The following is a 13,719-nucleotide window of genomic DNA, read 5'->3' as shown; positions in this document are numbered from 1 at the left end:
TCTAATGATAACCCGACATATAAATATTGCTTACTCATCTTTGTCCTGCCAATCTTCCTGTGCTGCCAAATTTCATATTTTTTTCAAAGCTGATAATTCAGCTGAGGTACTTTCTTCTTGTGCTTCATACCATCTCAGGGCTTTTTCCGACGCCGTAAAAGCTTCAGAATGCGTTGGAATGTCATTCCTATCTTCTTTGTCTTTATTGTTCGCTTCGATAGAAATCTCTTTAATGTTTTCAATAATTGATAGAACTGCATTGACATCATTATTAACGTTACCAGCGATATTTGGGACATTTCGTCGATATCTTCAATGTTTGATAACTGACTCTAATCGTTTTTCAAAGTAAAACTTGATATGTCATTCCGCGTATTGGCAACAAGATATATACATTCTTTAATATTTAACTGTATATATGCCATTAAAACATTGTTTTCAGATTTATAACATATCGGAATGAACTTACGTAATAAGTGTTTTTTATAGCATCGTTTAAAGCACTCAATGATGTAACATTGGGTGGTAAAGGTTTTTATAAATTCATGTTTTCCGCGTTTTCTCTAGCCTGCCTTAGCTATACTTAATTGTCGTTCTCTTACTGCTGGTACAAATATTGTTGAAAACCATTTCATAAAGATGTTCGTATCCATCCAAGAATTTCTCTGAGATAAATACATAACGAGTGTAGCATTTCAATTCACATGTTTCAAGCACCGAGGTTTGTTATTCTTTCCAATTACCAATACAGGAAGTTCGTAACTTCCGGAGGCATTCGCACATACAACAGTCGTAATTGTATCTTTATTGACCTTATGATCCGGTGCTGAGTGTCCATATTGACAAAGTAAAATCTTTCGCAGAAATAATTTCCATAATAATCCTATTTCATTATAGACATTTTCCGACATATAATTTTCTCGTTTTAATAATTCTGTAAATCATTTTTTTCAAATTTCAGCCACAAATTTATTTGGCGATAATTTTTCGCCCAATTTATTCGATCCACCAACACCGTTACGTGTTTTAAAATTCGCTGATCAGCCCGATGATACTTTAAAGTTAGAATCGCCATTCAATCTTGTATTACACTGTAAAACCTGCTCGCTTAATGTAGGGCCGGATATAGGCTTTCCATTGTCACGCTTTTAACAAAACCATTCATACACTGCCATATCAAGAATTTTATTATTAGCAGTTTTCATACGTTTTTGTGTACATATTGAACTCACACATGAACTCTCGCTATGATTCACAATTTCGCACTTTCTTTTTTTTTGTATCACAAACAGTTGATTTCCCAATAGCGCAAGATATTGGTATTTCAGTTACGGTTTCATCATTATCTGATTGATTAATTATTCCGCGTTTTATTCGGATAGATAAGGCTATATATTACGATTTGAAGATATATTGACACATAGCATCATAGTCGACTAATCGAAATGTTAATATATTCAAATTAGTAATATTTAAATTCACATTTGTCATGCATAAACCGCAGTTCGAATAATCGAGTTTTTACGATATTTCAAGCTACATCTGTGCTATAAGGACAAGTTACGTAACAATACTGTATAACACGTTGTGAAAATAAATGAAAAAATGTTATACTTATGTACATTCTTTTTCAAGCATATTAAATCTTTGTTAAGTGCAACATTTATTATCAATATTTGCTCAAGTTTAAAGATTGAATACACAGTATTATCATCCAGGATGCACCCAGACAGTTAAAATATAAGCAGTGATAAGCATAAAAGGTGATTCGGTGTGAAAACAAGTTAAAAGTATCGGTAGTAAAGTAGTAAAATAAATTAACATCTTTTTATGCGACGTGACGCTTCTTGTTATTCCCATCTCTGCGTATACTTTTAATTCATGCTTTTACGAATTCCACGTATGAAATATTGTTTGTATTTATAGAAGCGTCTTCGAGAATATCTTTATTGGATTTTGCACGTCCAGAATTGATTTTTAGAAGACACGTAACAAATTACGCCCCTAAGAATATACGTAATAATTATGTATTATCCCTAAGATGTTACGATAAGCCCAATTGTTAGATTGCGAATTAGTAAAAAGTGCAAAGAAGTCTGTGTCTCGCGTATAACTTCGGTTATACATCCCAAAATAATGTGCCAATTTTGAATTAATCCGCTTAATTTTCGCACGATCGATTTATCAACTTATGAATATCTCAACTTATCCTCCGAACTTATACGCTTTTTGAAAGATCTAGATTTTGATGTTGAAGTGAAAAAAATTGTTCATTTAGACGCTTGGTTGAAATACAGCAGTGATCATTTTGTTTAACCGAAAAATGCAGAATTCTATAAAATGCAATAAAATGTAAAAGTGGAACTTAACTTTCTATCAATTTTAGAAATTTTAGAAAATGCTTCTCTAAAACCAATTAGCTCTAAAATGGATTTCTTCGCCAAAAAATTGCCAACGATAAACTATTAAATATTCAGAGGTTCAACAGTCGTCGTTTTGCAGTTTATCACCTGTGTTATGTGTGGATGCCCATGAAAGATGGAAAAACGATTACAGAATTGTACCATTTTCGCAACGACCGGACAGAGAGCGTTCAGACAGCGTTCAAACTCGACCGCGCGAGAACGTATGAAAACTTATGTAACGTATGTAATTTATGGAAAAATCACATTATTTCGGCAACTTAAAACAGCACTTAAAAATCTCTGCTTTTATTCGTAATTTGGGATTACATGAAGAAAACACAGAAACGATTGGTAAAATCTATTTTCTTGTTCGACAAAATTTAGAGGCTGAGAATAAACATAAAATCTTATTGGTTTTCTTCTTCACTTATCGTTATTGTTACAAAATCACATTTCCGTGAATAACAAGTTATATCTTTGCCGTTGTCTTCCACTTTCACTACTTTTTCAATTAGAGTATTTTTTAAAAACATACCCGTGGTAAAATTCATACTCTACACCAAATATGTCGAAATAGTTTCTGTGCAAAGTCTTCTGTCCTCTTCTTCCGTTCTGAATAACAGAGGTGTCATAGCTCGAGAGAAGATTCTTCGCAAAATATGTAATTACATTGATTAATTAGCCAGCAATTAGATCAAAATGCACAAGCAATGTCCTTAGTGACGTAATAAGTGATTATATAAACACAACATGGAGGAATGCTAAGCAGCGAACTTGAATCATAGACAAATTATAGATGCATTATATATATACGTGTGTTTTACATATTTAATGCTTTGTGTTACTACTCGTAATTCAGTATCCAAGCGATTATCCCCAAGGAAGCATCTACTGCTTTACTTTACACCGCATTTAGTGTTATCGCGCGTGATCACATCATCGTTTACGCGTGTGTAGTCTTGTATTCTGTAAATTGTCGTATTTCCGCTAATATTTGATTTTTCATCAGTTTCAATCGTCTTCAACTTGAGGCGAAATTATTGCGACCATGTACCCTATAACATAAATGAAAAGTTAATCTATATGTTACTATCTCAAGTAACTTTTTATTCTTCTTCTTTTGCTGCTAGCTGATTCGGACGTATTGCGATTCTAATCTTTCCGATCTTTCTATATCGTTGCACGTCTTTTCCCACATTCTTGCACATCTTCCTCTACATTGCTGCACATTTTCTCCCACATTGAATATGTGGCTATTCTCTAGAATGCTATATCATATGTCCACATATAGAGAAGCATTGCTACGAGGGTCATATTAATTTCTATTTTGTAAACTGGTCTAACTAAATGAATTTTGTTAGATGTCTTGTTATATCTCAATTGCTCTCCTTGTTCTTAGATTCGACATATTCACAACAGAGCGATCCAGAATCAGATAATAGCGATCAATTTGTAGAAAGTGTTTGTTAATAAATTTTACAATACGACATAGAAGAAAACGTTCAATACGTTAAGAATGAAAATTATCGAACGGAATAGAAAAAGGGGCTTCCATGTTTGTAAGAGCGTGAACAATTTCACTGCAATTCGGTAATCATTCTGGCAGTTGAATGTATTCTGAATAAAGAATTGCATTTCTAATAAAATTTCAAGCGAGCATAATCCAAGATATGAGTTATTAAAAAGAAACAAAAGAGAAAACCGAGCTCTATGTGAGACCAGAGCCGGATTCGGTTGTTTACTTCGAAGCTTGAGGAACGCGCAAGGACATGAAATCATTGGGTGAAAATACGAGCTCGCTTTCTCAGCAATCGTCTTTCGTCTAACGCGACGTCAAATTCAAAGTTCATCGGTAGCCAAACTGTTCCACGTTTTCGTCTAATTATCAATAATCATAGACGGCGAGCGACGTTAAAAACTGTAGTAGCAAGCGTTTATATTGGAATATTCCCATTTTCGTGAGCGCAGGTTCCGAGGAATTGAGCCTTAACGGTTTGTAACTGTCCAATATAGAGCATACTTTGTCAAAGACTTTTTCTTTATTCATATACAATTTATTTTCTATATATCTATATATATTTCATTGATTATTCCGTGTGTTTGTCCAATGCTTACATGCTCATTCTTCAATTCAAATTGATGATCTGTTATTATTACTATTAATTATCTGTTATTCTATCTTCTATGATAGATTTCAGACGATTGTAGATTACTTTTTTCATAATTTTTGCTATTACTGAAAGAAGCGAGTTTGATCTGTAAGACGCTGTCTGCAGATCTTTACCCTGCTTGGATATTAGCACTGCATTCTATGATCACTTTTGTTTATAATTCTTTTAGGATTTTCCCATTAATAAGGTGAAAACCAGGTTTTCACCTTATTATCTCTTTATATTCGAGATAATACCTCTAACTACTCTTATGATTGTACGTGGCACAGAATAACTATTATCGGCTGTGACATTGTCTGTCATTGTCTGTCATCGTTTGATTGCCTCTCTGAATCGTATTTATTATTTTGATATGAGAAGAATATTCCGTATGAATGATTTACAAGTGTTTTGACACGACTCTGGTACACCTTGGCCAGATCCTATCCGGTTTTTTTGGTTGCTAGAGTCGGTTTCATGTCTTTCCACAATGTATAATTGATTTCCACGTAAAAAAAATGGATATAAATAAAAGTGAGTCTAGCAAGTTTTTTTTACTGTTGCGTGTTTTTACTGACGCGTGTCCGTATATAGTCGCCTGAATCTGTTCACAGTTGCAAACACTTACTATTAAGTGGCTGGCGTACGTCCAATTTTCTGAGTGGTAATCTTATGCGTATTTATATGCGCATGGGTATTCTGAACTGAACAGTTTTTGTTTTTGACGAAAGAAAATTAGAGATCTTTAGTGATGAAGTCTTATCCTCCGTTTAACGTAAACTTGCGATGTAGGATGATAGACGCGTCCGAGCGATTTTCAGTCTTTCAATGACATTGTCAGACGAATAAGCAAACTTTTTATATATTTTCTATACTTTTTATAATACCTTATACACGATACCTAGAAAATACAGAGAAGACATGTTTGATAGTGATAGTAATGATAACGAATATTACTTTGAACCTGACAAGATAGAAGACGACGACGGTGCTTCAGAAAGTGGAAACGAATTGCGTTTAGCAAGGAATCGGTTCAGACGTTTCAATATTTCTAGTGATAGTGACAGTGATGATGAACTAAATATCGATGAAAATAATATAATCGTCTAATGTCTCTGTGTGCTAATGTCTCTCGTCTGCTCCCGTCCACAAAGGGCTAAATATTTCGAAAATTCCATATCATTCGTATCTTTCGTAGCATTTTCACGTCTTCTGTAATTTTATTCAATACTTTTTTATTTGCCAGTGTTTTGAATTTCTACCAAATTGCTTTTAATCTTTGCATACGATTCTTTTCTTTTTTTTCCCCGTCAAATCATCACCTGTTCGGTTCTTCTACATTTACCGCTCTACCCTGTATGATCACCACTCGGTTTTAGTTTTCGAAATATACATCTGCGAAAATATATCTCATAATATACTGTATTTTACTTCTGACAGAAGGTATTACACAATACACACACACAGAGTTCTAGTATTATTTACACCGGTATTGTTGTATGTATATTATAACAAATTATTAGATTTCTTGGTTTGTCTGTGCCATAGGCTATCTAACCAACCATTTATGCAAAGGCGAAACAGAAAATTTCAATCTAGATCTTGGATCATCCTTTTAGTAAATCAGTGTTGATTAGGGTAGACGAACCCTTAACGCTTCGACTTTTAATTGTGAATATCGACCGACAACCGCAACTTATTCTCATCGTACTTCGACGGACAAATTTTTAAGTGTCAGATTTTAAATGCTACAATGACGTGTAAATAATAATATTAAAGTGATTCAAAACAATCTTTATTCATCTCAGAAGTAATATAATTTTGATTACGATATTTATATGAATTATAATTAAGTAATGTGTGGATTTTTTTAAAACATTCATTGGGATGCAAACTGGGCTTGCGTTCACAGGTCTCACAGTAGAAAACTGTTTGTTTTTTTACCGCATTACTTCCTTTTGGTGAACAAACAAGACATTTTTTCTTTTCCCCTTTCGGCAACTGATTTATTATATGGAGTTTGCCATCAGAACGTTGTTCTTTATCTGTTCCGGAAGGCCTGCCATACGCATCGTTATTCCGAAAGTTACTTAGGAGTTGACTCACTAATAATTTGACAAACTTATAGTGTGACAAAGCGTTTTCTCCTTTCCTGAGAAATCTTGTAAAGTATATAAGCATTTATTACGCTTGTTTCTAGTCTTCAAAGGAGCAATTTCCGTCACCATTTCAACGATTTTCTCAGAAAACAATATCTTGATGCATATTGATCGGCTTTGTCTACAGTGCTTGAGAGGCACACTCGGAATAGATAGCCGAACATCGGTGGTGCTTGAGAGACACACTTGGAGTAGATCGCCGCACATCGGTGGTGCTTGAGAGGTACACTTGGAGCGTTAAGGGTTGAACTTGTGACCGCCGTAAAGCAACCGCATACGCCAGAATCGAACAAAGAAATTTAACAACTTGTCATAATTACCGAATATGTTGATAACGCCAGCGTGAAATAAGTTTAGGTAATAAATAATAAGACAATATTAAACTCTATATTATATTATCGTTATTAAACAATGTTAGAGCTGTATGGTGTGTACTGTAGAATACCTCAGACTAATAACGTACATGTTATAAACAGCAAAATACCACATGTAGAGTATCGAATATATTTTTGCAAATACCTCGGAAACCAAAGCCGGCAGTTAAAGATAGCATTTATATGTATGAGGAAAGTTGTTCGCAACATTGACTTTGATTATATGTCAAGGTCGTAAAAATAAGTGAAGTTTATAACTTTATAAATAACTACATGTATAATACATATATTTAATGTAGACAAAACACGATTACAGTTACATTAGCTTCAGATAAATATGTTTATTAAAAACTGTTTGTTACTTGATGTTATCTCGTGAATAAGATTGCAAACTAAGGTATCATATAAAATAATATGGCAAAACTTGATATTACAGATAGATGAAAAAGAAATCGCAAGAATAGAAGTAAAATGGATGTGGGAAGCATTGCTTTGGGGGGGATGACATCAGGACTGACCCAATCGATGTGCTGGATGCTTCTAACTATGTTTTTATATATCAAGTATGCGGTTGACGATTACGCTGCGAAGAATGTCCCTTCCGGAGCACTAATGTCGTCTTACGATTTCATAATTGTAGGCGGTGGTTCTGCAGGTACGTTTTCGATTATAAATCTAATAAAAAATGTAACGAAGATAAGCGTATCTGCGCGTTATTTACGAACGAGAATGAGCGCGTTGTTGCTCGTATGATCAATTAAGACAAAAATTTGACAATTCCTTTCTTTCGACAAATCTATCGATGAAACGTATATTAGGTTTGTGGCAAATTCTGCGTCGTAATTTCAACAAATTTCATCTCTTCCTTCACCTTTTCGAAATGAATCTTCAAATTTTTGATTTCAAAGTATTTGTAAGTTTTTGTGTGCTACGCATATTAATAATGGCAATTTACACGGCTATAGGATCCGTCCTAGCGAATCGCTTGTCCGAGATAGAAGATTGGAACGTGCTCCTTTTGGAAGCAGGTGGTGATGGATCAGAAATCTATGATATTCCTGTTCTTGCTGCTAATCTGCAGTTAACCCAAATCGATTGGAAATACAAGACGGAACCTAATAAGAATTTCTGTCGAGGTAAATAACATTTAATAATGCCTTGTTATCACGATAATAAGCATCTATCTAACTATAGAAGAAATAGTTAAAAACAATGTTTTACTTTTTATGTCGAAATAAGTAAATTAAAATGACACAAGATACATAGTATTGTCACGCTTGGAACGCATTATAGTGAATTTCGGTTATTTGGGACACACTGGAACTAGCATCCTTTGATCCGATTAAGCGGCTGTCCCAATTATGCAAAGTACCGCATATATGCTAGTCTCTATAAATTAATACATTCAACGAGGAGGTAATTAATTTTTACAGTAAATATATAAAGTCTCAGTTGGACTGACGATAGGGAGGAAGGAGAAAAGAGAAAAAAAAGGACAAACATAGAGTCGGACGCGGCACACGCAAAAACCATAGGCGTGGAATCGTTGAAACTATTTGACATCCCTGCTCAACGATAACACTGATATGATAGACATTAGCGATACTCTGTATGTTTCGTGCGGTGAATGAACGTTTTACTGCAAATCATTTTTAAACAACTCTGATTGTTCTCATATACAGAGTGGTTGGTAAATGGTGCTACAAGCGGAAAGGGGGTGATTCTACGCGAAAAAAGAAGTCGAAAATATAGAATAAAAATTTTTTTTTACTTTTTTTTTTTAATTTTTCCATCGAGACAACGATCTACAGTGAGATCCGCTATAACGAGACGTGATAAAGATATTATCTATACTTTATGCTCGTATCTCATTAATTAATTAGCTTCTTCGCTATATTTTCCATAAAATGTAATATAGAATATATGTCGATAAAAAAAAGTAAGTCAACATTTTCGCTCAAATTCAATGAAAATAGGAATTGATATGTTCTCGGTCTTTGGATCTGGCAATGGTGTTACGACCGTTCGCGGAGAGACGCGGTCGCGAGGAAAACGCGTCAGCGAGAGGCGTAAATTCTCGCTACGATTCGGTGAATCGACGCCGCGAAGTAGTCGTTCCCCTGTTTCGGTTAAGATAACAGAGGTGGTTGAATGAATATGACACAGTAGTAAGTTATATTTCACCGTTTATTCCACTAACTTATAACGTAGGTAGTTACACTGGTGCGTATGTACGAGATGAATGAGTGACTGATCTGCGGGTGTGTATACCCGCTCGAAGGATGTTGACCGTTCGAAGGATGTGAAATCAGTACCGTTTTGGGAGACGATGCTGTCTCGGAGGAAAGCTAAGGCTGGGTGTGTCTAGCGCACGGGACCATCGGATTTGTTGGTGCCGATGTTAGTTAAGAGAGTGAGGGAATAGCCTTCGTTGTTAATTGGTTAAACGAAGGGTCTTAACCGCCCTCGAGAGAAAGTGGTTAGTGGGAGGAAAGTTGCAGCGTACGTGAGAAAAACTAACTTTCCCTTGTCTAGCCGTGGTAGACAATAGTCTTTGAAAATTCTTCGGAAACAGACGTTTCTTTTTGGTTTGAAGGACCTTTTCTAGGAAATCTATGAGATTTATGGCAGGGACTTGAAACTATGGAGGATGCGCTGCGAGTATCCGAAGACATCTGGTTGCCATACTGCCCGCGGTGTGTGGCCTGGGCTAGGTAGAGTGTTACGCGACGTAACAAATGGTATATTTTATCGTATAGATTGTTCTTTAGATTTATCGTCTTTTTTTTACGTGTTTCATTTTCAATAGATGCATGCTTCCGGAATATTTTTGTTGCTACTATCGTCGATACAACTACCAAAAGGTGCAAGCAAGAAGTATTACGCAGTAACATAGAGGTGGTGGAAATCACCTCATTCCATTTCACGCTAGAAAAGGCAGGATTATTTTAGACAGTCTCGAAAGGATTGAGACATCATATAGCTACATTGAGGTATTATAGGCTACAATGATATAGCTGGACAAAGAGCGATTCCTCGTGAAAAATAAATCGGGAATATTGCAGAGTAAAATTTTTGCACATGTTGCTCTGTTTTCTAAAGAAATCATTTTGGAATTCATTATAGGAACACTTGTTACAAAATTTTTCATGAATATATGATGTGCAATGTACGGAACTTTTTAAAATGTCCTTAGTACTATAATGAAATACGGCTATCCTGACTATAATATTAAAATTTGAGGCCATTCAGTAAATGTATGTGGAAGTGACAAGATGTTTATTGCGAACATACACTCAGTGAAAAATTAATATACAGCATGAATAATAGTCTTAAACATAGAATTAGTGCTAACGACCGTCTCACTACAAATTGTGGCTTATTAATACAATAAATAATCGGTTATTCGTATAATATTGAATAATAATTGGTAATATCTTGTAACTTCTATTATATTTCTATGTCTATTTCAAATTTTACTAATCGCAATTATAGTTGTGTTTCGCTGCAGTGTTAATGAGATTCCAAAATGTTTTGCAATATATACGGAGTGGTTGATAAATGGTGGTACAAGCGAAAAGGGGGTGATTCTACGCAAAAAAAGAAGTCGAAAATATATATGTTTTTTAAAGCCCCAGCTCACAGAACCTGTGAAAAACTGGAAAAGATATCCACCATTAGATTTTCTATTGTCTTTGCCCTCTATTCATTCTACGTCTGCAAATCCAATTAACGTCGTGGTTTCATTTTATAGTCCGTGTAATTACTTTCCATTTGTTGCCCTCTTGAAATATCGAGCAACTCTTTTCACTTCCTTTCTCCTCCTCTTCTGTAACTCATGATTTCTCTCATTATTCAATATGCAATCTATTTTCTCATCCACTGTATTTTTCCACTTATCCTTATCTTGTCGACACAAAAGTTGCTTTCTATTTTTAGGTTTCTCTTTTGCGTCAATTGCCACTCACAAAGTGTCTATATATCTGTTCGCTCATACTCTCCTTTTTGTCTTTTCGGATCTTTTGGGCACTGCACACTGCGTTTGATTTTGTAAATTCTCGTTCGAAAATGTTCACTATCGATGAGCTGTTTTTCTCGGCGAGTCTGCTCATTTTTCAAACATTTTGCTGTAATCCTTTTGTAGGTTCGAAGAAAACGTCTTCGCACGATTGCCTTCCTGCAGGCGTTTCTTTGATTTTATTCATATTCATACAATCTGTATCTTTGTATAATAAACCGAAATGTTTTAAACGCCTCCGAATAACCCACGAACAACCCATTAGTTTTTCTGTCTTCTCATCCAGAGAAAATGAATCTATTGACGAATCGAAAGAGGTATTAATGCGAATCGATAACCAATCAACGTGGATATTTGACAATGGATATTTCACTTTAAATTATGCCCACAGCGATGGAAGGAGGTCAATGCAACTGGCCACGTGGCAAAGTGATCGGAGGGACCAGCATGCTAAACTACATGCTCTACGTTCGCGGTAACAAAAAAGACTACGACACGTGGGAACAGCTAGGCAATACCGGATGGTCCTACGACGATGTGCTACAATATTTCAAAAAATCTGAAGATAATCAAAATCCTCTCCACGCCGAAACGCCGTATCATTCAACCGGAGGTTACCTAACCGTTCAAGAAGCGCCATGGCACACTCCCTTGGTCACTGCGTTCATCAAAGCAGGTCTAGAAATGGGTTACGAAAACAGAGATATCAATGGAAAACGACACACTGGATTCATGGTTGCTCAAGGGACGATCAGACATGGCAGACGGTGTTCCACGGCGAAGGCTTTTCTACGACCAATCAGGACGCGGAAAAATTTACACGTCGTCATGGGAGCTCATGTTACGAAAATTTTAATAGATCCGTCGTCGAAAGTGGCTTATGGCGTAGAGTTTGTTAGAGACGGAGAAAGGTTGTGCGTTCGTGCGAAAAAGGAGGTGATCGTTTCCGCGGGATCTATCAATAGCCCTCAATTGCTGATGTTGTCGGGAATCGGACCTAAAGAACAATTATTGAAACACGGCATACCAGTGATTCAGGATTTAAAAGTGGGTCATAATCTTCAAGATCACGTAGGTGTGGGAGGTGTTGCGTTCTTGGTGAACGAAGAAATTGCGTTGGTGGAGAGCAGGATATATAATATTCAGGATATGCTAGGATATGCGATTTTTGGAGACGGTCCTTTGACATTGCTAGGAGGTATCGAAGGAGTAGCTTTTATCAATAGCAAATTCGTGAACGGTTCTGACGATTTCCCAGATATAGAACTGCTTTTGGCGGCAGGAGGGGCGTGCTCCGACGGCGGTAGAAATATGTGGAAGGTTCATGGACTGACCAACAAATTCTACGATGCCGTGTTTGGGGAAATTAGTAATAAAGACGTATGGTCCGTGATTCCTATGCTTCTAAGACCAAAAAGTAAAGGTTTTATCGCACTTCGAAGCAGCAATCCTTTCGATTATCCGTTGATTTATCCAAACTACTTCGACCAACCGGAAGATATGGCGACGCTGATCGAAGCACTCAAATTTGTGTTTAAAATGAGTAAAACTAGCGCGTTTCGACGTTATGGTAGCAAAATGAATCCTAAACCATTCCCTGCTTGCAAAAATATTTCCATGTATACCGACCCATACTGGGAATGCATGATTAGAGAGTACTCCATGACTATATATCATCCCACGGGTACCTGTAAAATGGGGCCCAATTGGGACCCAGAAGCTGTGGTGGATCCTCGGCTCCGAGTTTACGGAGTTGCTCGACTCCGAGTCATAGATGGCTCGATTATGCCAAATATAGTTAGTGGTAATACCAATGCGCCGATTATAATGATCGCAGAGAAAGGTTCAGATATGATAAAAGAGGAATGGCTGAAGAACGAGGTCTGATATCAATAGCTCTTTTCGTAAATTAATTTAAAGCGAGTGCTGGTAGTTCATTAAATACTAGAATCTTACAATCTTCAACACAACATAAGTTTTCGCTACTAATTTCTATTACGTAATACAATGCTTAACATACAAATCATAGGTGCAGTCTTTGAATCAGTGCAGATCTGTTGAAAAAAGTTAACCGCAACATTGATCTTGAGCGCGATTTCCAAGCAAAAATATTCTTATTGCATCTTGTAGTATTTATTACGAGGAATAAGCTTGGAAGGAAATATGGATCGCGAATGAACTCATGGTTTTTCACACTTAGCCAACCGCGCGCGCCACAACGAGCTATACGCTTCCAACGCTCAATTTTCTAAGCATCGAGGATTAATATTTACTACTTAAAACACAAAGAAGTCTGAAAATTATTTATACAATTATCTTTATAAAATATAAGTCAATTATATTTTGCGGTAATGATTTTATTAAACGACTTCACATATTGTTTGTACAAAACATGAAATTAAAAGTATATATTAAAAGTATAAAAAAATATAGGTACAATTAAAAATTCATAATGCATTTTAATATTTTTTTACAGTGTGGTATCTATCTATAATAGATCTCTATCTCTTATCTATAATAAGTTATTATCTTATACTTATTATAAATATTTAGCCATGTCATTGCGCCACGCCAGAAAAAATTACTGAAAATTCTCAATGCGGGAATTGATTG

General features: G+C 35.7%; 1 protein-coding gene across 9 annotated transcripts; it reads left to right on the top strand.

Annotated features, from left to right (window-relative positions):
- Positions 1 to 3,243: 3,243 nt before the first annotated feature.
- LOC100744921 (glucose dehydrogenase [FAD, quinone]) lies at positions 3,244 to 13,458 on the top strand. Of its 9 annotated transcripts, none has more exons than XM_033318731.1 (5): positions 3,245 to 3,354; positions 3,805 to 4,057; positions 7,525 to 7,743; positions 8,054 to 8,224; positions 11,498 to 12,993. In XM_033318731.1, exons 3-5 carry the CDS (start codon positions 7,560 to 7,562, stop codon positions 12,991 to 12,993), a joined length of 1,851 nt encoding a protein of 616 aa, XP_033174622.1. In that variant the 5' UTR covers positions 3,245 to 3,354; positions 3,805 to 4,057; positions 7,525 to 7,559. The 9 variants fall into 9 exon arrangements, with proteins under 9 accessions (XP_012236264.1, XP_033174622.1, XP_003486437.2 ...); XM_033318730.1 differs by having other exon boundaries at positions 3,255 to 3,373; XM_012380841.2 differs by lacking the exon at positions 3,805 to 4,057 and having other exon boundaries at positions 3,244 to 3,354.
- The last annotated feature ends 261 nt before the right edge of the window (positions 13,459 to 13,719 follow it).

This window comes from Bombus impatiens, unplaced genomic scaffold (genome assembly GCF_000188095.3).
Source record: "Bombus impatiens unplaced genomic scaffold, BIMP_2.2 scf_0110, whole genome shotgun sequence".
Lineage (NCBI taxonomy): Eukaryota > Metazoa > Arthropoda > Insecta > Hymenoptera > Apidae > Bombus > Bombus impatiens.
This window is presented reverse-complemented; position numbering and strand designations above follow the sequence as displayed.

Excerpts from the sequence above, each read along its gene's own strand:
- LOC100744921 (XM_024364857.2), top strand. The coding sequence starts at position 7,560 with ATGGATGTGGGAAGCATTGCTTTGGGGGGGATGACATCAGGACTGACC. Across the intron at positions 7,744-8,053 it reads TGTAGGCGGTGGTTCTGCAG|GATCCGTCCTAGCGAATCGC; the intron begins GTACGTTTTCGA and ends ACACGGCTATAG. Across the intron at positions 8,225-11,497 it reads TAATAAGAATTTCTGTCGAG|CGATGGAAGGAGGTCAATGC; the intron begins GTAAATAACATT and ends TTATGCCCACAG.